A 23,472-nucleotide genomic window follows, 5' to 3' on the forward strand; every position below is an offset into this window, starting at 1 on the left:
TTTTTGCCCACAACCGCAGGTTTTAGGACTCTAGTCAGCCTGTGGATTGGTCGCCCTTACATTAGATGTTCTGCCCCCCACTTCTCCAGTTGGCTGTGCTTTGGGCAGTGGGAGAGGGTCTAGCACTTAAAAAAAAACCCTGATGCTTCCCACTCGGGATGGGTTTTGGGTAAGTGATGATAGACATACCTTATTAGAATTGCTTTGTGACTTAAAAGCGGTTCTTTCTTTTTTTTTGGTTGTGTTGGGTTTTTGTTGCAGCGAGCCGGAGGCTACTCTTTGTTGTGGTGCGCGGGCTTCTCTTGTTGTGGAGCATGGGCTTTAGGCATGTGGGCTTCAGTAGTTGCAGCACGCGGGCTCAGTAGTTGTGGCTTGCAGGCTCTAGAGTGCAGACTCAGTACTTGTGGCGCATGACCTTAGGGCTTGAACCCGTGTCCCCTGCATTGGCAGGTGGATTCTTAACTACTGCGCCACCAGGGAAGCCCTTAAAAGTGTTTCTTAAAAGCTGCATACATTGTAAAGCAACCATACTCCCATAAAAATTAATTTTAAAAAATAAATAAAATGGAGTAAAAAAAAAAAAAGCAGCATACCTGTGACTCTGATGCTTTGTGGTCGTTTGTTTACGTTTACCTCGTTCAGACATTTTTTTTTTTTTTTTTTTTTTTTTTTTTTTGCGGTACGTGGGCCTCTCACTGTTGTGGCCTCTCCCATTGTGGAGTGCAGGCTCAGCGGCCATGGCTCACGGGCCCAGCCGCTCTGCGGCATGTGGGATCTTCCCGGACCGGGGCACGAACCCGTGTCCCCTGCGTCGGCAGGTGGACTCTCAACCACTGTGCCACCAGGGAAGCCCCAGGCATTGTTTCTTAAACTCGAGCTTTATGGTTTTTGGTATCCTGTTCATGTTTGTTTTTCATGTTTGTTTTCTCACTCAAATTCATCTTTGTCCAGTCTCTTATAAGATATCTGTAAACAAACAATGGCATGTATTTGTGATAGAGGCTAATATTGGATTGGCCAAAAAGTTCGTTCGAGATCATACGGAAAAACCCGAATGAACTTTTTGGCCAGTCCAGTATTTGATAGCAGGGTCCTCTGGTGAATTTTGAATAGGAAAATCTTCTAATAAAAACATCTAATAAAATAGCGTCCATACACTATTAAATTTTCCTGTGTGCTTCTTAAAACTGATTTGTGGCTACAATGGATCTGTTGGGCTGGTTGCCATGTGAACCTTCACCTTACTCTTTATGGCTCAGTCTTTTTTAGTCTTATGTGTTTATAGTTTGGGTATTCTATCCTGGGGATGTAGAAATGTGCTACACCTACAGTTTTTTTTCTTTTTTTAAAAAATTATTTATCTATTTATTTATTTGGCCATGCCAGGTCTTAGTTGCAGCACGTGGGATCTTCATTGCGGCATGTGGAATCTTTAGTTGCAGCATGCAAAGTGTTAGTTGTGGCATGTGGGGTCTAGTTCCCTGACCAGGGATCGAACCCGGGCCCCCTGCCTTGGGAGCATGGAGTGTTAGCCACTGGACCACCAGGGAAGTCCCTACCCCTACAGTTCTGTTTGTTACTTTATCATCAATACCTTATTTCCCTTGAAAACAGGTTCTTAAAACAGTGAAAATCACTTATGTTCAGTGGCAGTAATAATCATTTCCTGATATTTCCTTTTAAAGATTGGGTGGTAAATAGTGACTCAAATATATTACAGATAAAAGTAATTTGATAAATTATCATATTTTAAGATTTTTGTTTCTATTTAAACAATAGAAAAGTTTTATTAGAAAGCTTATTATTAGTAGCACTTGCATTTTACTCTAGATATAAAGGAAGTGAATTTTTAAGCCAATAGTTGAAGTTTGGCTGTTATGTTGGTGATTTTTTAAAAACTTTTCCATTCTTATGGTATTTTACTTAAACAGAAGTATCCTATTTGAGTATATATGTGCTGTCATACTCCTCAGTACCCCCATGATCATTCATGGCATGGGAGTGACAGTGATAGAATTAGCATGACCCAGCCTTGACTTTCTAGGCCAGTGGTCTCCAAATCTACCTTCTCTTCAGAATTTTTTAAAACTATGGATTCCCAGGCCTCAACACAGAGCTACTGCATCAGCACCTCCAGGGGTTCATTTAACCTATACTTCTTTTTTTACCTTGCTAATGAATTCTACACACACACACACAGGTTTGGGAACCACTCTAGCCCACTAGTTCCCAGTCTGACCAAAAAGAACATCTCGAATCAGTATAATTGATTGAACCTAGAGAATTTTTGCATGTGCAGGATTGTTCCATTTAACAGAAGCCCAGTGGGTGTGTATTGTGCCCAAGGCATTATGATGTGCCACAGGAATTTATAAAGATGCATATGAATATAGCTTTTACCAGTACTGCCCCCAAAAGACTTTCGGCTGGCTGGTATATGTGAGTCTCATTGTCATGTCTTGAGTTTTTCAAGGATCATAATGCGGTTGTTAATTACAGCATTGATACACTGTAATTTGTGGTAATGCTTGAAAAATTCTTATTCATGTGGTTTCAGGAGCCATACTGAGTCTTTGAGTTTCAAGTTGGCTGCATCTATCTGGACTCTCCTATCTTCCACATGTTACATTTGTGTCATACTTTTTCTTAATAATGCTGTTATAATCTCACGCTATTGAGCAAGCTAATGCCATGAGGAACTAGCACATTTAGTGGAGTTGGGCTCGTTTCCTGTTTTTTTGGTGAATGGAAGAGCAGTTGAAACATCTTTAAAGGTGTTCTATCCTTGGAGGAGTTGTTTTGTGGAGATGTATTGGCATTTTATGTGGGTAACGAAACATCATTTTTAGATTTCAGTATTTATTGGTTTAAGTGTTGGGAGTTCTTGGTCAGCTTTGTGCCGTTGTGTCGCTAGGTGGAGATGTAGCATTGTTTGGTGGTATAGCCACAGCACAGAGAGTGAATCTTGATTTCTTTTTCCAAAAGAACTGTACAGATGTTTGATGAGTTTTATTATACCCTACGAAAAAAACTTGCGAACTTAATATAATTCTAAATTGTAATTTTCTTTGTTAGGATTTAAATACAGTCCACTTTGATGTCTATTTTCACACCGATCAACTCTTTTGAAATTTTTTTCTCCTCTTGCTAACGTTTCCTTTGGCTATCCTTCATTATTTCATCTTGTCAGAGAGATTCTGATGTCTCTGTCTGTGGTTCTTTATAGTGGTTTAATTCTCTTTTTTTAATATGACTTTATTTATTTATTTATTTATGGCTGTGTTGGGTCTTTGTTGCTGCGCGTGGGCTTTCTCTAATTGCAGCAAGGGGGTCTACTGTTCGTTGTGATGCGCGGGCTTCTCATTGCAGTGGCTTCTCTTGTTGTGGAGCACGGGCTCTAGGCGCGCAGGCTTCAGTAGCTGTGGCACGTGGGCTCAGTAGTTGTGGCTCGCGAGCTCTAGAGCACAGGCTCAGTAGTTGTGGCGCATGGGCTTAGTTGCTCCGCGGCATCTTCCCGGACCAGGGTTTGAACCCACGTCCCCTGCCTTGGCAGGCGGATTCTTAACCACTGCACCACCAGGGAAGTCCCTATAGTGGTTTAATTCTAAAAGTTTAATAAAGTGAGAATTTTTCCTCTGAGGTCAAATATTATGTAAAATTTAAATTTAGTAGCAATAGGAGGGAAATGAACCAAACCTTATAGTCTGAACATACCCTAATCTTATCTTTTGTATTATTTTAGATTGACATTGTCAATTTTTAATGTATTTAAATTCTGTCAGGCTTATTTTTCCCCCTTTCTTCCTTCCTTCCCTCTTTCCTCTTACTGCTTGAATCTTAAGTATCTACTCTATGCACAGTACTGACATGGGGAATATAAAAGAAGTACGAGCCTGTCTCCAAAGAGCTGATATACACTTGAGGACATTGAAAATGCAATCATGAAGCATTTTAAAGTAATTTGAATATCTGATCTTTAGAAATTGTAAAGGTGGAACTTAAAAAATCTCCTCACTTTGGAAGACAGTCTGGCTGTTCTTCAAACGTTTAAACATACAGCTGCTATATGATCAAGCAATTTTTCTCTCCTAGGTCTATATCCAAGAGAAGTGAAAACACATCTTCACTAAAAAAACTTGGACATGAATGTTTATAGCAATATGAATGAACATGTGAACGTTCATTTGTAATATCCAAAAAGTGGAAACAATCCAAATGTCTGTTGATGGATAAATGAATAGACAAAATGTGACATATTTGCATAATACAATATTAATTCAGTAATAAAAAGGAATGAAGCACTGATGCATGCTACAATATGGATGACCCTTGAAAACATTATGCTAAGTGAAAGAAACCGTCGCAAAAGGCCACATATTGTATGGTTCCATTTATATGAAATGTCCAGGATAGCAAACCTATAGAGACAGAGTAGATCCGTGGTTGCGTAGGGCTGGATGCGGGGGTAATGACTGTTCATGGTTATGGAGTTTCTTTTGGGGGTGATGAAAAATGTAAAATTAATTGTGGTGATGGATGCATAACTCTGCGAATACACTAAAAATCATTGAATTGTATGTGTACTTTAAATGGATGATTTGTATGGTGTGAGAATTGTATCTCAATAAAGCTGTTTTTTTTTTAAAAAAGTAGATTATCAAAAGGTTTAAAATTTATCAAACCAAGGAATATTTATTGACTAGCTAACAGGCATGAAATAAGTTCTATGTGAGTTATGAAACAAGTGTAAGACAGAAACCCTGACCTCAAATTGCTTACAGTTCAAGAGAAAAGCACACATGCAGTGTAAAATAATGCACTGTAGCTTTCTGAATTTGTTTCCCATCTTTTGGAATGTACCTTCCTGAATTCTGTCTTCTATTCATCTCTGTAATGGCTCTGATCTTCTTACCCTTTGTCCTTTTTTTTTCCTTTCAAAAGCAAACTGTTGCTCCTCAGACTTTGAGAAAATAACAGCCCCAACCTGTTACCTTTAACTAACTTAAAGGACATTTTTAAAATGTTTTAATTTTATTGAAGTATATTTGATGTAGAGGACATTTCAAAGCAAGAGTAGTGTCTCCAATAACTTAAATTGTGTGGCTCATGGAAACCCGTTCATTTAGCAAATGCTTGTTGATGTTTAATTTACAAATAATTGGCAAGTCTTAAGATGGTTGCCATTATTATTTTTGAAATTACAGAAAATATCTTTTTGGTACAGTTTAGTCAGGTTGCGTGCTGTCCGGAAGTATAGTCTTGAGTTTATAGATTTTTCATGAAAAATGCCTCTTAGGAATGTTTAAAAGTTAAAGCCATGTCTAGTATAGAGCTGGCTATGTCATCATTAGTGCAGTATTTTGATATTGTTGTGGTCATTAAAACTAAAAGGGAAATTTTGGTTCAGTTATTGTAATTCTATTGTAGCCAAAAAAGGCTATTTCTTAAGGCAGTAGTTGATTAATTCTACATCTGTCAGGTTACAGATTGTCCTTGTTTCTTTATTCTATTGAGTCTGTCTGTCTGAGCCCATGCTGTTAGCGCAGCAGCTAAACTTTTTTCTCTCTTTGCAGATGCATATGAAACTGCCAAGATGCTTTGTGAACAGTATTATCTGGTAGCTCCAGAGCTGGAAGTTGAAGAATTCAATGGTAAAAGAAAAATAATTTCAACCTTAAATACAAAGAAGCTGACTAAAAAACTGATTATACGTGAGCTATATTTCAGTGAGATCCTAAAATTGTGCTGCTTTTTCATCTTTCTGTGGTTTTAAAACCTTTTTTATATCTCTGGTCAGTGAGTTTTTGTACAGGAATGTGTTATCTATTAGAACTCCAAGCTCTTGGAACAGAAGTAATCAAGGTGGAAGATGCACAGAGATGTAAATAAGCAGTTCTCAAAATAACCAGTGCAAACAGTCAATAAACATGTGGAAAAGTGTTTACTAATCAAAGAAGTACAAAGAAAAACATAGAGGAATGCCATTTTTGTCTTTCAAAGTGGCAGTGATTAAAACATTTTAATGCTTTGAATTGCTCCCCAGAAAAATACTCTGTCCCCCAAATTTACACATTTCTGATATACGTTTAAATTGGTATAGCCTTTCTTTAAAAAAACAGGCTAACAATGCTCTTCCTCTTTGGCCCAGTAAGTTAAAGTAATAATGGTTATATTCTTTGGTCCAGTAAAAAAACTTCAGAAAATTTATTAAGAGAAAATAGAGGGACTTCCTGGTGGTCCAGTGGTTAAGACTCTGTGCTTCCATTGCAGGGGGCACGGGTTCGATCCCTGGTCGGGGAACTAAGATCCCGCATGCCCCTTGGAGTGCCAAAAAATAAAAACAAATACATAAAAAATATGCGAAAGTCATTAGAAATTTTAAAAAATCTATCAAGAACCAATACTTTACAAAAAAAAAGGAATAAAGACGCAGATCTAGAGAATGTACTTGAGGACACAGGGAGGGGGAAGGGTAAGCTGGGACAAAGTGAGAGAGTGGCATGGACATATATACACTACCAAATGTAAAATAGATAGCTGGTGGGAAGCAGCCGCATAGCACAGGGAGATCAGCTCGGTGCTTTGTGACCACCTAGAGGGGTGGGATAGGGAGGGTGGGAGGGAGACGCAAGAGAGAGGAGATATGGGGATATATGTATACGTATAGCTTATTCACTTTGTTGTAAAGCAGAAACTAACACACCATTGTAAAGCAATTATAGTCCAATAAGGATGTTAAAAATAAAAAAGGAAATAGAGATGTGCACAGATACATGTATAAGAATGATGATCAGAGTAGTTTTCTTACAGAGAAAAATTAGAAAACAACCCAAGTTTTCCACAATAGGGAATTATTTAAATAAATTCTGGTATACCCATAAGATAGAATACTATGCAGCCATTCAAAACAATGCTTTAAAGAATATTTAATGTTTGAGAAAAGTTGAGTTTTTAACCACAGGCTATAAAAGTTTGTAATAGTGCAAGTTCATTGGATAATAAGTTGAAGGATTTATACCACCAGAATACAAACAACAGCTCTCTGGATAGGGGGGTTTTAGCTAATTTTTGTATTAGTTGTGTGAAACTATATTTACATGTTACTTTTATTTTTTTATTTGTAAGTTATGAAAGAGACATACTTATCTCTAAAAATACAAACATAGAGTAAACAGTGAAAGTCCCCACTACTCCGCTCCCATACAGAGTTTTGTTTTTTACATAAATGAGGCTAAAACCATGCATGTTCTTTAACTTGTGTATTTCACTTCACCTTAAAGATCTTTGCATGTGTTAGTGTCATTTAGAGATTATCCATAGTGTAGATTATCATAATTTATTTAATCGTTTCCCATTGGGTGGATTTCTGATTTTCCCGTATTCCATATAATGAGGCATGAAGGTGTGTGTGTGTGTGTGTGTGTGTGTGTGTGTGTGTGTGTGTGTGTGTGTGTGTGTGTGTGTGTGTGTGTGTGTGTGTGTGTGTATTTGGAGCGTGGGAAAACCTATGAACGTGTGGAAGTATTTCTGTAGGCTAGATACTTAGAAGTGTGGAACAACTGAGTCTTAGGGTATGGGGTCTTAGGGTATGGCATTAAAGATAAACCACATTCCCTCTCAAAAATATTCCAAAAATCGATTTCTCTTATAATGAGTTCAAAATGTGAAGACTTCAGGCTGCCGTCGTAGGACAGCTGCCCCTACGTTCTACTAGGAGGTGTGGAATCAATGCCACTTTCAAAGTCTGTTGGGTTCTCTGAGAAGAGTTGCACCCCTATTTTGAAGAAATATACCTCTAGCGCCAAGTGGATTTTGCTTGAGCATTCCTGAGTAGAAGCATCTTAATATTCTATTTCTTCCTACTGGCTAGGTGGAGGCTGACCTCACTGTCCCGATTTCTATCTGTCAAACATGGAACTTAAACTCACCGGTGGTAATTAATTGCTCCTTTGCATGAATGGTAGCCTCACTCACTCTGAAGGCCAGAGCAGCGAGCCTGGTCTTGCTGATTCCCGGGTGCCAGCCAGGTCAGCACATTCCTTCCCAGCGAGGCTGTCACACCGGGCGGTGCACCTCACCAGGGGAGAAGCTTTCCAACCATTCTTGGCACTGTCTCATGCGTGGTTTTTGAAGCCCTTTTTCCCCATCACTAAGAGAAATGGTGGTTATAGGTAGCCTCTAGTTTCCTGTTGCTTTGGGGGATGTATTTATGATTTCTATTATTTCTTGAATGCCAAAGCTCTTTGTGAGTGCGGTTAAGCACTGCAGTTGAGCTCTAACAAGCTCCGTGTTAGAGACGGAGGTCAGAGGTTGGTCCTGAACGCCTTAAGCAGACATGGGCTTTGTCACGGAGAGAGAGTGTGTGTGACTGTTTTCCAGCGAGGAGTCAGATCCAGATTCTGTGGATTCATTTTCAGAGCCCGTGTGAACTAGCATAGCATCCCCTTTCAGGATGCTTCCATTTCCTTGTGCTCTGTACTTCAGAGGACTGATGCTGCCATGAATCCCAAAGAACAGTTTGTTGCTACCTGAGAATTTAAGTTCTGTGAGTTTGCCCTATGATCTCTTTTTCTGAAGTTTTGATTTTTTTCTTTCCCAACGCAGACCCCTGAGAAAGTAGTAAATAGGATTATGCAGAACATACTGTGTGAACACCATCAGTATTTACAGTCATCACTAGCATTCTGAATATTGGGAGCTAGCTGTAGTAAACTTCTTTTTTATTCTTTTGGTAACACATTTCACAGGAAGATTAAAAACAACAGAATTTTATTTACCTTATGTCAGGTTTCAAATATTTCTGATTAGCTACCCGCGGCAACCCATGTGGGTTGCTCCAAAGATGGGTAGCCATTCTACCGTGCTTGTTCTCAGCATTCTCATTCTCCTGAGAAATCAGTTGCCAAAGCATTAAGCAAATAAACATTTTTACCTTACATTTTCAGCATCTGTATGGTAAAGCAACATGGCTTACAGGAAAGAGGTGAACTTTGTAGCCAGCCAGGTGGTGGAAATCTGGATTCTGACACTTAGGAGACAAGTCACCTTGCTGCTGCTGACACGCAGCTTCCTCATCTGTCAGCTCTCCTTGTGAGGTGATAAAAGGATAATGTTTCTAAGGCCTCAAGCAGAACACCAGGCATGTGCTGGAAATTGAATAAAGGGTGGTTACTGGAAGTCAGGGTTGACTCGGGAAAGATAAAGACGTATGGTTGCCACACTTGCATTTTTTCACCATTTCTAGATTAGTCTTTCCTGTCAAGAGGTTGATTTATAGCTTCAGGTTTGGTTGGAAAAGTAAAGATTTCAGTTCGCACTATGTAAATTTTGTTATAAGAGGGTTCGTAGAAAAGGTATGCATCTATCCTGGAGTCTTTGACCTCTAGTTTTCTCAAATTGGATACTTTTGTGGATATTTTTAGTCAGGTGGTTCTACACAAGAATAAAAAAGCCATTAGTAGTAACTCTGTTAACACTGTTGAAATTAATTTTTTAGTAGTGGTAATAGCCAACATTTATTGGCTGGTTACTATGTGGCAGGCTCTATGTAAACTGGTTTATCACTATTATCTCATTTAACCCTTATGTTAACCCAGTGAAATATGTACAGTGCTCATTTTAGAAATGGAACGCTGGAGGCCCAAATGTGTTAAATTCCTATTAATATACAGCCCTCCCTTGGTGTCTGCAGGTGATTGGTTCCAGGAACCCCCGGGAATTCCTAAATCTATGGATGCTGAAGTCCCTTATATAAAATGGCATAGTATAGTCAGCGCTCCATATCTTAGGCTTCCGCATCCATGGGTTCAACCAACCGTGGCCATCAAGCTTCTCTTATATTTCTCTTAAATGAATTTTTTTTGCTTAGCCACCAGTTTTTTTCATGCTTGTAGGAGAACTGTCTGAAGATAAAACTCTTTATATCCTATGTAGAGTTCTTTTGGCATTTATTAAATGTCGTTTCAACTAATGGCATTTGGAGCAATGACTGTGCAAATAGGGACTTTATTATTTCTTGAGTCTTGAGCATGAAAAACCTGGACCGTTTTTCCATTGACTTTTTAAAATGTACCCTTAGATGGAAAATTCATATTCCATTTATGTCTTATTTTAGAAAGCCAGCTAACATCTATTAAGGGTCTACTATGTAAAAGCTCCTCGACCCAGGATTAGGGAAGAGTCATGGACAAAGACATTTGACATGGTTTTAAAAGGAAAGAAAGCGACTTCCCAAGTGGCACAGTGATTAAGAATATGCCTGCCAGTGTAGGGGACATGGGTTCAAGCCCTGGTCCGGGAGGATCCCGCATGCTGTGGAGCAAATAAGCCCGTGCACCACAACTACTGAGCCTGTGCTCTAGAGCCCGTGAGCCACAACTACTGAGCTCACATGCCACAACTACTGAGCTCGCATGCCACAACTACTGAAGCCCACGTGCTTACAGCCCATGCTCCGCAACAAGAGAAGCCACCACAAATGAGAAGCCTGTGCACTGCAGCAACACTCACCACAACTAGAGAAAAGCCTGTGCGCAGCAACGAAGACCCAACGCAGCCAAATAAATAAATAAATTTATTTTTAAAATAAATAAATAATAAAAAAATAATAAAAGGAAGGAAAGACATCTAAACTATAATGTTCTCAAAGAAAAGTACAAGTAATTGAGCAAGCCGTCAGATGGCTCCTAGAGAATGCTGGTTGAACTGAAAAAAAAACAAACAAAGCTATCAAAGGTATTTTAAGTTCCCTGAGATCTGGAGCGAAAAGGTTGATTTCAGAAGGTTATTTATAACTAATCATGCCCTTTGGTACAAGATAGACTAAGCATTCAGTGTGCTCCTAGGGCTCCGTTAAAAAGACAGTAAAGGAATACAAAGAAAAACAGCAAAGAAACCATGGGGACTCGTCAGCGGGCCATTGATCCCACCTCCTGCCAAAGGGTAACGAGGTAGAAGTACACTGGCTGCTTAATGGGACAGAGCAGGAGAAGCCACGAAAGAGGAGGCTGCAGCAGAAATGGCATCAGATGACCCTGGAGGGACTCTGGGAGTAGCACTGGGAAGTGTCAGGGACTGGATAGGGAAGGTCAAAGGTGGGGGTTGATTGAAAGCTGGTCTCAGGTGGAGTAAGGATGGGGGATGGGGAGCAGCTTGACTCTGGCTGTGCTCTGCCTGCCAACATCCACGAGCATTTTCCCCTGGGCAAAAATCAAAATCAAAGTAGTTTCTTCAAGAACCTGGGAAAAACTAGGGCTGTTCATGTGAGTGTCATCATCCCAAAGTAAAGCCCTCTTCATTCAGGCATTCGGGGGACCCTCTGCTCAGAGGCCAGCTTGCTGTCCGCTCATCCTAAAGCCAGTGGAAAAGTCTTGACCAGGTACACAGAGCTCCAAGTCAGCCTTCCCACTTAGGAGAGAGCCGTAGGGGGAAGTCAACACCAGCTCTCTCAAACAAATAATCCAGTTCCTCATACTTCAACAAGAATTTTACAACCAAGATGTATCAGACCTCGGGCGAAAAACCAGCAGCATGAATGAAAACCTGACTGACGTTGAACTTCTCAGCTGCGCTGTCATGGTCAGAAGACCCCTCTCCCCCTGCCTTTTGTTTTTTTTTTGGCTGTGTTGGGTCTTTGTTGTGGTGCACGGGCTTCTCACTGCAGTGGCTTCTCCTGTTGCGGAGCACGGGCTCCAGGCACGTGGGCTTCAGTAGTTGTGGCTCGCGGGCTCTAGGGCACGGGCTCAGTTGCTCTGTGGCATGTGGGATCCTCCCGGACCAGGGCTCGAACCCATGTCCCCTGCATTGGCAGCCAGATTCTTAACCACTGCGACACCAGGGAAGTCCCTCCCCCTGCCTTTCTAAATGCTGAAAGAAAATGATTTCAAATCCAAATTCTGTACCTGGTGAAGCCTCCAATCAAGTGAATCAGAGGTATAAGGACTGAGAAATGTATTTCCCATGCATAGCTTTCTGAGGTAGTTTACGTGACTGACCTAATGGTGTGTATAATGTAGGTATAAGAAATAGCAAAAAATATTCTAGAACTTCAGTCAAAAACAATTTGAGGATGATGGCTGTGCAGCATGTTTGGAAAGCAGTCGATTCTAATTTGAAACATCTTAAAGAATGGAATGGATCCCATGCAATAGAAAAGAGGCTGGAAGATCTCAGTGATGTGACGAGGAAAGCATATGTCTCTATTCCAGTTACCCAAGAAGAGGAGTATCAGAAAGACATGGTCCAAATATTCGGCAACCTAAAAATGTAACATGATTTTGAGCAGTTGGAGGTGGATAAAGTGAATCCATTTCACCTTAAGGCTGGTGGTATTCTCCTTCAAGTGACACATGACTCATGACACATTGGACTCATAGGGAAAGAAATGTCATCCTGGTCTATTCCTGTGGCTGATCTGCAGTGAGCAATATTTACCTGGTTATGTTACCAACACAATCAATGTTCACCTTTTTAATTTTTTCTACAGGGAACCCACTTTATTTTTTTAATTTTTATTGAAATATGGTTGACATATAATGTGTTAGTTTCAAGTGTACAGCAAATATTGTACATGTATATATATGAAGCAACATGTAATATTAGATAAAAAAGAATTTCACATGCTGAGAATCCATGGGAACTGATAATAAAAGTCAGAAAGTTTTTTTAGTTTTAATATTTTTTATTGAATATAGTTGATTTTTAATGTGTTAATTTCTGCTGTACAGAAAGTGATTCAGTTATACGTATATAGGCATTCTTTTTCATTATGGTTTATCACAAGATATTGAATATAGTTCCCTGTGCTATACAGTAGGACCTTGTTGTTTATCCATCCTATATGTAATAGTTTGCATCTGCTACTCTCAAACTCCCATTCCTTCCCTCCCTACCCCTCCTCCCCCTTGGCAACCACAAGTCTGTTCTCTATATCTGTGAGTCTGTTTTTGTTTCGTAGATATGTTGATTTGTATCGTATTTTAGATTCCACATATAAGTGATATCATATGGTATTTGTTTTTGTTCTGTCTGACTTCACTTAGTTTGATAATCTCTAGGTCCATCCATGTAGCTGCAAATGGCATTATTTCATTCTTTTTTATGGCTGAGTAATATCCCATTTTGTGTGTGTGTGTGTGTGTGTGTTTGTGTGTGTGTATACACACACCACTTCTTCTTTATCCATTCCTCTGTCGATGGACATTAGGTTGCTTCCATGTCTTGGTTATTGTAAATAGTGCTGCAGTGAACACTGGGGTGCATGTATCTCTCAAATTATGGTTTTCTCAGGGTATATGCCCAGTAGTGGGATTGCTGGGTCATATGGTAGTTCTATTTGTAGTTTTTTAAGGAACCTCCATACTGTTCTCCATAGTGGCTGTATCAACTTACATTCCCACCAACAGTGCAAGAGGGTTCCCTTTTCTCCACACCCTCTCCAGCATTTGTTGTTTGTAGATTTTTTGATGATGGCCATTCTGACCGGTGTGATACCTCATTGTAGTTTTGATTGCTAGCATCACTCTTCTTGCACTTTGGGGCCACTATTAAATAAAATAAGTGTCACTTGAATATGAGCACTACAATACTGTGACAGTGATCTGATAACCAAGGTGGCTACTAAGTGTCTAATGGGCAGAATCTATTGGACAAAGGGATGATTGACGTCCTGAGCAGGACGGATCAGGAAGGCATGAGATTTCATCACACTACTCAGAACTTATGAATTGTTTGTTTCTAGAAATTTCCATTTAATATTTTTCAACCTCGTTTGACCATGGGTAACAGACACTGCAGAAAGCGAAACCACGGACAAGGGGATATTGCTGTATATAGTACTTCATAGTTTAAAAAATAACTGATCATCAAAAGGTTCAAGATTTAGAATCAAAAACTCTTAGTTCAGGTGTCCAGTTCCAGGCCTCGTCCATTATGGCAGGCAAGTCGCATAACCTCGGCAAAGCCTGTGTCCCCAGCCACCCACCCTGTGAGCCACACAGTATTGTCATGAGAGTTCATTTGGGTAATGTATGTGCAAGCTCTTTGTAAGCTGCTAAGAAGCAAACAAATGATTGCTCTCCTTTCTATTACTGTTAATTACTCACTTTATTAGAGGAAGTAGTTAGGTTGAAATCATAACATGGGTGTTCTACTTGAGAAAGCTTACGTAGTTTTGGTCTCTTAATGATTTCAGGTCACGAGGAGGAGGAAAGCCTAAATTTTCTGTTATCTACTCTGTATCCTACTCTGGGATTCAGGGTTTCTCGGATTTTCCTCAGAAGATCCCTGACACAAGGAGAAAGGACTGTAGGTCTCGGGAGTTGGTCTGCTAGCTGCGAGTAGTATGCCTTGTTTGTCATCATTTAACAGAACTTAACATTCCTGTTTAGTCCAAGTCTCCAAGAGGATGTACCCCTCTACCTCTGTGGCTTCACACTCCCCTGGCTGACCACTGGGGTCAGTGGTGGTGGTGGAGGGTGTCCCCCATTTTGAGAAACACCAAGTGATATTTGGATGACCTTATGTAATGCTCTGAACATTAGGACATAGGTGATGATATTCCAGTTTTGCTGAAGTAAGTTCCAAAGAGAGAAATTTGCCTAAGGTCACATAGCTGGTAAGTGAAGGGACTGGATTTCACCCCAAGTTTGTTGGACTTCAAAGCACATGCTTTTGCTCAGCCCTGCCTTTAGAGTTGTAAGCCTACGTTGGCCTTTTGTAGAGTTCTTTTTTTATGTACTTGGAAGAAAGGATGCAAACAACATTCTTGACTTTCTTCTAGTTTTGATCCTTACTCATTGACGGTTTTGTCTCTGTTTTCAGCCAAAGCTCCAGACAAACCTATTCAGGTAGTTTATGTGCCCTCACATCTGTTTCACATGCTGTTTGAGTTGTTCAAGGTAAGTGGAATTTAAAAACATGGAAAGAAGTCTTCATTTTAAATTACTCTGATTCAGGGCATAATGGATTCATCAGATTAGCATAAGAAAAAGGTTTTGCATAACCATTTTAAAAATTCTATTTCTGATACCCTGTGGGTTTTATAATTTGTACACTCTGAGGTGAAAATTTGCTGTGTACAGTATAGTCTTCATGAATATTAGTACATATTGATTTTGAAGCTTAATTGTACTTTAGTGGCTTTATGTAAAATCCATACTGTTTTTCCTTCAGATATGAGCTTAGAGATGCTTTTTAGTTTCCAGATCTGGCAAAGGCTTTATTGGTGGTAGCCAGATCAAAATAAAAACATGTTTATGCATCTTTATGTTTCTGAACATTCACCATGTCGGTGCATTAGCAGTTGTTCCAGTCCTGAAAGATACGTTAACACTTTTACACATTTGAGTCAATTTAGAAAATTCAGAAGATCTGACAGAGGCAGGGGGCAAAGATGTGGAAGGGCTGGACCAAAAGAAAAAAGACTGTCTATACCTTAAGCTGTTGCTTTTATTAACCAGTAGCTAATGGCATGTAAGTAGCAGTATTACAGGCACAAGGCATTTGAGCTAAAATTTCATTTCTTCCAGTGTGTAAAACCCTAAACCAAACACCTGAAAACTCAGTTACGCTGACTTGCTTCCCAAAATTATGTTACTGATGTGACACTTAAGGTTGAGATGGGCATTCAGTTGTGAGCTTGCTCTTCAACAGCTGTGGCTTTTTCAGAATTTCTTTTCACCTGGCATTTCTTCTACTTTTTTTTTCCAGCCAAATGATTAATTTTTGTGGGAAGCATGAATCCTCTCAGGTCTTCCGCCTTCTTTAGCGGAAGGGTGCTCTGTTAATGCAGACTGGTAGTGGGACTTAAGGCACACGTCAGTGAGCCTCTGCGGCCTCATTACACGTGATAAAAACGTCCCTCTTGGCCAACAGCTGAATAATTTAAATACCCTAAAGTGAAAAAGAAAACAGGAAGGAAAGGAAAATAAGCATTTAGTATGGTGGATGAGACTAAAACGAGATAAAAGCAAAGTAGAGCATCAAGAAATTTTTCCTTGTTCTGAACACACGTTTAGTTAAGTTCTTTAGAGGGGAAAAAAGTGCCATATAAATCCAACTGGTATTTGCCCCACAAAAGAATTGTTGTGTATCGGTAATCTTTTGCTAGTTTCTTTTTTTAAAGTTGTAGTTTGTGAGTTGGTGGCATGCTCAAAAAAAAAGGCTCTATGATTTCAGAACTCAATGAGAGCGACAGTTGAACTATATGAAGATAGAAAAGAGGGTTACCCAGCTGTTAAAACCCTTGTTACTCTGGGTAAAGAAGACTTATCCATTAAGGTAACTGCTTTATTTGTACGTATACTTGAATTATCAGTTAATTTAATAGTGTGTAAACATTGAGGAATCAAAGGGAAGGGAAGAGAACTGACAACTGAGTGTCCTATTTGTAAGTACTGCATTTGATCCTTGGCTTAAGCTACCTCGTTTAAACTTCATTGGAACCCCATTTTTTAGGGAGCTGAACAAGATCTCAAACCCAACCGTATCGGATCCTAACCCCACTTGCCCGCCTCCTTTGTTTTACACTGTTCACAAAGGGACCATATTTCGTTGGGGGTTCAAGCCCTTGCACGGTTTAGAGTAATCTAGTATGTAATTTATTTAATGAACTCCTTGCCTCCTGCTAAGTATAGATTGATGACTTCTTCTTGTTTTTCTTCCTTTTAACATTTGGTACATTACAGATAAGTGACCTAGGTGGTGGGGTCCCACTACGAAAAATAGATCGTCTTTTTAACTACATGTATTCAACTGCTCCGAGACCTAGCCTGGAGCCTACGAGAGCCGCGCCGCTGGTAAGCCTCTGAAACTGCTGCTAGAGGAAAGACCATTCACTCGAGAAGGGACAGGCTGGCTCTTTCTCTGGGTTGTCGCATTAGCCTTGTTGCATTTGAATGTTTCCCATATGGTTTGAAGGAGGGAGAATGTTATGCCACTGCTGCTTTCTTTATGACTCTTTTGGACTCAGATTTCTTCTCTAATTTGTGTCTAAGAAACATTCAGAGCTGAGTACCTACCTCCCCAATACAGAGAAAAAATATTTCCCTGTGGTTAAGACTGCTTCCGGAGCACCATTTACCACCTGGCACTCCCCTTGGAGGGGGTGGAAGTTTAATAGCAGGTGAGCAGGGAACAGCACAGCGTGTCTGGCTGCAGCTGGCCCTGGGTACTTCGGCGCTGCATACCATAGAGACCCAAACCACCCAGGACCTTTGAACTTCCCCCGCCAAATTTGTTTATATAATTAAAGTGTTAAATTGTGAACACATTAAATGTTTTCTATGAAATAACATAAGCAGGAAACATATAGGTGGCGTATGCATTTTCAGAGCCCTTTCTGTCTCACTGTGGAAATAACCTTCAGGAAGTGAGGAAAGCCTCTGGTTACCATGGCAGCATTTAGATCCTGGTAGGGCCACACTTTCTTCCCCCCCGCTGAGTGTTTCTAATTGACAAACAACAAGTGAACCCTTTGTCATTAAGCACAGCAACATATCTGTCAGTCTGCAAAATGGTTCAGGGTGTAAATTTTCATTTTCAAGTTGTACCTGACTGACAAGCACGTAAGATTATATTTTATATGTATGGATAAAATCCAACACTTAACATCATTTATTCTAGACAGGGTTTGTTAACACTGCATATGGAAAATGGAGAGGAAGTCGTTTACATAGGATTCAAGAAAATTCTTGAAAGATCAGTTTGAAGGCCATTGCCTTGACTAGTTTCTGGTACCTACTTAAATAAATGTCAAAAGAAAAAAAGACACTACAAGCAAATCTAGAACCTTCCACAATTTTTTTAAAAGGAATATGGATCGTCTGTTACAGGTCTCAAAATAGCATCTTGAGGGCAGCTGTGATGTCATCTTTTTTTAAAATGACACTGAGCAATTGAAGTAAGAGAGCTCTAAAAAATGTGCATCCCACCTCCCATTTTATAGATGAGGAAATGAGGTTACTGGTTTGCCCAAGGTCATTGAGCTCATTATCGTCAAGCTGGCACTGGCCATGTCTGTATTCTTTCCAGTGTGCCTGGTGGCTCTCCATTTGAAGAAATGCTTCCACTGGCATCTCTCCCAGTTAGTTAACTCTCCTCAGCTTTTAAGCGGGCATGTGGGTATGTACTACTAGGAAACGTTAACTCCTTCATCAAACACCTTACTATGTTACAGCTCTGTGCCGTGACACACGCATTTCTTTTTCAGAAATGTCCTCCCAGACACTGTTGATCCTTTGACACCCTGTCAGTGGACTTAATCAGAGGGGTCGAAGCTTGAGGAACAGCCCCTTCCCCTCCACCCCAGAATGTTGGAAAGTAGTCTCAATTGTTCCTATCAATATCGGAGACCTTTTTTTTTTTCTTCCCCCAACAACCTGTTACTGACAGTCAGGGTTCTATGACATAGAGGTATAGGAGGGTACTGGAATTGTTTTCTTGTCTCTAAGAATATATGGACTACCACGTGTCAAAATATTGCAGCGTTCCCAGAGCATTAGGAAGTAGCTCTTAGGAGATTGCTTTCTTTTCATGTGTTAGCCTTGGTACGATTAGATTTCAACTCCCGTGCTACTCAGTTGAGCAAAGAAATCATAGTGGAACTTTGGAATGATGTGGTTTACTTTGGTTTCTGGTTCAAATTCCACTTGATTTGGGATTTAACAATGCTAACAATTTGCTTTAAAGCGTTCAAAAAGCATTAGTCAAAAATCAGAGTATTTCTGTTCTTTTCCAAACATGTGAGAAGTATTTTTGCAGGGTGAAAACAGATTGTTTGCCATAGATGAGCATATACATCGTTGTAAAGTTTGGATCAATAATTTATTTGCTTTAAATATGAATCAAGAATTTATTTTAATCTTGCAGATGGTCCTCAGACTCAATGTGTTAGCGTTTTGTGCCTGTCTCACCGTATTAATTTTCTTTTCTCGATAGGCTGGGTTTGGTTATGGCTTGCCAATTTCTCGTCTGTATGCTAGATATTTTCAAGGAGATCTAAAACTCTATTCTATGGAAGGCGTGGGTACTGATGCTGTCATTTACTTGAAGGTACTGCATTTTATTTCTGTTATATGAAGGCATCTTTACTTTTTAAAGCTATAAGTTCTAATAACTAATGGAGAATAGCACTATATCATCTCCTATATTCAGCTCAGATTTACTCCAGTTTTACGTGAAAACCAAGTTATGTCCTACCCTTGATTTTATGCTCAGATATAGCAAAATAGGAAACATGGAGAGGTAAAAATTTAAATATTGATTTTTAAAACCATAATTCTAAGTTGTGATTTTTTAAAAAATTGTATACCCATTGAAAGGACTAATCTAAAAGGAGACAGGTTTTCATAAACTGAGTTCTTTTAGTCTTTTGTTTTAGAAACTTGCCGGCTTTCCCAAACTTGCAAGAATTCAGTGCTCATAATATGGTTACCTAAAAGTCTGATCGAATAACAAAGTTCTCTGTAAAACAAGTTTTCTCATTCATTGGTGGAGTCAGACTTTTATTTACATCTAAACTCTAGAATATTTGGAGTATTTTTTGAATATGTAATATGGGCACATAGTACAAAATTTTAAAGCTACAAAAGGGAAAACTAAGTCTCTCCCGTCAGTGGCCCAGAGCCACCTGGTTCTCTTTCCCAGGGCTGACCATGGATGCCAGTTTCATGTGGATCCTCATGGAAGTTGATTCTGCATTGATAAAAATATGGGGGGGAAATCTGATTTTTTTTCACACAAATGATTATTTTAGCACTTTGCTTATTTTTTTACTTTCCAACATATCTTGGAGATCTTTCCATATCAGTTCATACAGAACTGGCTCATCCTTTTAACAGCTGCTTAGTGTGTTGTATGTTATATGATAAGATAACCAGTTATTTTGAGTGTTTATCTTAGATGCTAATGCATATAAATGACATGCTATTTGATATCACTTTATGAGCTTATATTTATAAATCTACTGTGTATGAAACTATTTCTTCAGGGCCCTCTGGGAGAACAGATGCCCAGTGAACAGTAGTGTTTGGTCTGAGACCATATAGTCAAGACAGTTGAATATCTCACATCAGTATTAACTGAACTAAAATAGTTTTTGTTTTGGTCATGTGTACTTCAGTACTGCTTTTTCATGAGTGAATGTTTTTATTCCTTTAAAAAGCTTTAATTTCATCCTGATCAGTCTAAGTAAATTACTAAAATGTAATTTTAATATAACTCTAAAAATATATATTAATAAAGTTTCTAATGTTTTAAATAATAAAATTTGGGTTAGTATTTCATGCGAGCAAGATGACACTGTGGACCTTTGGTGTCTATTTTTGTTTTTCCTTAGGCTCTTTCAAGTGAATCATTTGAGAGACTTCCAGTTTTTAATAAGTCCGCATGGCGCCATTACAAGACCACACCTGAAGCTGACGATTGGAGCAATCCCAGCAGTGAACCCAGGGATGCTTCCAAATACAAGGCAAAACAGTAATTTACCATTTTTCTTTCTATTATAAAGTATCTGATTTTCCTCCAGTGTGTACCAGCCAGACAATTGATATTTTCAGCCACATCTTTGTGGTTTTATCACTGGAAAAGCAAAGTGATCCCTGAAGAAAGAATGAAGTAGCTTTTTCACCCCAGACAGGAAGGATAGCAAGAATTGGGTAGCCAGAGTAGCAATTCCAATAGAGGCCTTGATGTTCTAGGAGTCCTTGCCGTGTGGAGGTATCAAAAGCAGTAAGCAGGGTTTATCCTGCCATGAATCTTATTAAAAAGTAATTAATTTGTAATTTGTCATCATCCATAGAATTCACAGAAGAATGTTCAGAGAAAGTCTGTAGGTGGGTTGAAACTGGAAAAATAAAGAAGTTAAAATTATCAGTCAAGGTAAACGAAATGTGGTTTATCCAACAGAGTATTATTATTCAGCCTTTAAAAGGAATAAAGTTCTGACATGCTACAATATAGATAAACCTTGAAGTCATTATGCTAAGTAAAATAAGCCAGATCCAAAAGGACAAATACTGTATGATTCCACTTACGTGAGGCACCTAGAGACAGAAAGTAGGATGGTGGTCGCCAGGGCTGGGGAGTAGGGGGCAAGGGAATTCAGTGTTTAATGAGGACAGAGTTTCAGTGGAGAAAGATGAAAACGTTCTGGAGATGGACGCTGGTAATGGTGGTACAACACTGTGAATGTACTTAGTGCCACTGGACTGTACACTTAATAAAACATTTTTTTATCATCTTAACCAGGTGGTAAATTTTATGTACAATTTACCACAATAAAAAAATGAAAAAGAAGAAAATTATCAATCATAGAATAACAAGTTTCACTACTTTGTAGTAATAAGGACAATAATCCAGTCTTTGGTTTCCAATTTTCTTTTTCTTCTGACTACCTTTAAGCTCCAACTCTGCTAGCAAGAGTAAGGGTTCTGATTATTTGTTTGATTTCAAGTAACCTTTTAGTAATAGAGAAGCAGTATATGAACACTGTAAAAAATTAGGAAATATAAAAAAGCAAAAAAAGAGAAACTGCTGTATTCCCATAACCTAGAGATTACCATTCTTAGTGCTTTATCTGTGTTCTTCCAGATATTTTGCTATTTGTATATATGTATATGTATTTTTCCCCAAATGAGATCATACTTTTCATACTATTGTACAACCTAGTTTTATTTCATTTAATTAACCATCTCCACCTTTCCGTGTCAATACATTTTCATCATGAAAATTCCCCTGATTTGTCCAAACAACAAATCAGTTCCAAGACCACATAACACATCTGAGTAGGTCTCAAGCTGTTTTTAATCTAGAACAATCTTTTGTTGTTGGACCATACCAGTTGTCCTGCAAAAATGTCCCACCTTGATTTCTTTGATTTTGTCTTTGAAGTTTTATTTAATTTGTCCCCCTTTCCCTGTATCTCCCATAAACTGGAACTTCATCTAAAGGCTCAGTGGAGCATTTTTTTTGCTAGAATATTTCATAAATACTATTGCAGAATTACACTCTGAGACCCATGATGTCTGGTTGATCCACCATTAGTAATGTTAAGACTGACTGTAATTCAGATGATGGCTGTCTGATCCCTCCATAGTGTAGTTAATTTTCCCTTTTCAACCAGAAAGTAATCTGCGTAGTGTTATTTTGTCATGTTATTTCGGCACCATGCAACCATCACCTAATGGTTTTTAGCACCAGTTGATAACTTTGGCCTTAATCAGTAACTTTATTAATGTTTATAAAATGATGAGGTTTTTTCTGTTAGTATCACTCCTTTGACAATTATTAGCTGACATTCTCCTGTAAAGTTCTTCCTCAACAACTAAGGTCATTTAGGTACCTTTTGAAGTACAGCAGCCGCCGGGTAAGCATTTCAGTCTTTCCCTTTAATTACCAATTTTCAAGGTAAGAAGTTGAGTTAAAAACCACCTTAAATTTGACCAATGAGTTTCTGGCTTTCTCTTTTTTAAGTATTATTATGGATAGTGTAGATTTTTATTGCTTTGATATGTTTCAATCAATATTTAACATATATATAAAAAGTGTACAGATCTTAAGTTTATAACTTAATGAATTTTTAAACCTATATTTCCAGCACCTGAAAAGGCTGCTTTCTAGTCACTCTCCTCCTTTTTCCCTCCTTATCATGTAACAATTATTCCAACTCTATCACCTATCACTGTATCTGACTCTCTCACTGCTTGAACTTAAAACAAAAGGAATATATAGTATGTGCTCTTTTTGGTGTGGCTTTCTGTGAGGTTCACCCATGTCATTGCATGTAGTGGCCATCTTTTTGATGCTAAAACTGGCACACCTTTGGCCATTGGAAGCTATTTTGATCCCGATCCTTTGTGTTCCATTGATAAAACCGTATTCATCTTTGAAAGCTTCCTTGCTTTCTGGCCCAAGATGATGTCCTAGGCTCATCTTACACTTTGCCTAGAATCAGCCGTTTTCCTCAAGGACCCCTGTTTCCTTTTAATGGGTATTAGAGACCCTAATCTGGGTGTTGGAGGTATACATTATACCTTTTCTAGTCCCCTTTTCTGGGCAGACCTATAAAATACATATCTTTTTTAAGATCATAAGTTCATATTGATAGTTTTATTCGATTTTAACATTGCAGTGTTTCTCGCTAATATTTTTTAAATTTTTTAATTATTTATTTATTTATTTTTGGCTGTGTTGGGTCTTCGTTGCTGCACGCGGGCTTTCTCTAGTTGCGGCGAGCGGGGGCTACTCTTTGTTACGGTGCGTGGGCCTCTCATTGCAGTGGCTTCTCTTGTTGTGGAGCATGGGCTCTAGGCACTCAGGCTTCAGTAGTTGTGGCACGTGGGCTCAGTAGTTGTGGCGCATGAGCTTAGTTGCTCTGCGGCACGTGGGATCTTCCCGGACCAGGGCTCGAACCTGTGTCCCCTGCGTTGGCAGGCGGATTCTTAACCACTGCATCACCAGGGAAGTCCCTCACTA

General features: G+C 39.1%; 1 protein-coding gene across 1 annotated transcript in view; it reads left to right on the forward strand.

Moving 5' to 3' along the window:
* The window catches only part of PDK3 (pyruvate dehydrogenase kinase 3), a 74,189-nt gene that overhangs the window by 45,255 nt on the left and 5,462 nt on the right, over positions 1 to 23,472 (forward strand). Inside the window, exons 6-11 of the mRNA XM_082610585.1 lie at positions 5,574 to 5,651; positions 14,821 to 14,897; positions 16,177 to 16,278; positions 16,686 to 16,796; positions 18,937 to 19,050; positions 20,336 to 20,475. Coding sequence (XP_082466711.1) covers positions 5,574 to 5,651; positions 14,821 to 14,897; positions 16,177 to 16,278; positions 16,686 to 16,796; positions 18,937 to 19,050; positions 20,336 to 20,475 — 622 coding nt within the window. The remainder of the gene's footprint in view (positions 1 to 5,573; positions 5,652 to 14,820; positions 14,898 to 16,176; positions 16,279 to 16,685; positions 16,797 to 18,936; positions 19,051 to 20,335; positions 20,476 to 23,472) is intronic.

Source organism: Mesoplodon mirus, assembly GCF_964341445.2.
Source record: "Mesoplodon mirus genome assembly, chromosome: X".
Lineage (NCBI taxonomy): Eukaryota > Metazoa > Chordata > Mammalia > Artiodactyla > Ziphiidae > Mesoplodon > Mesoplodon mirus.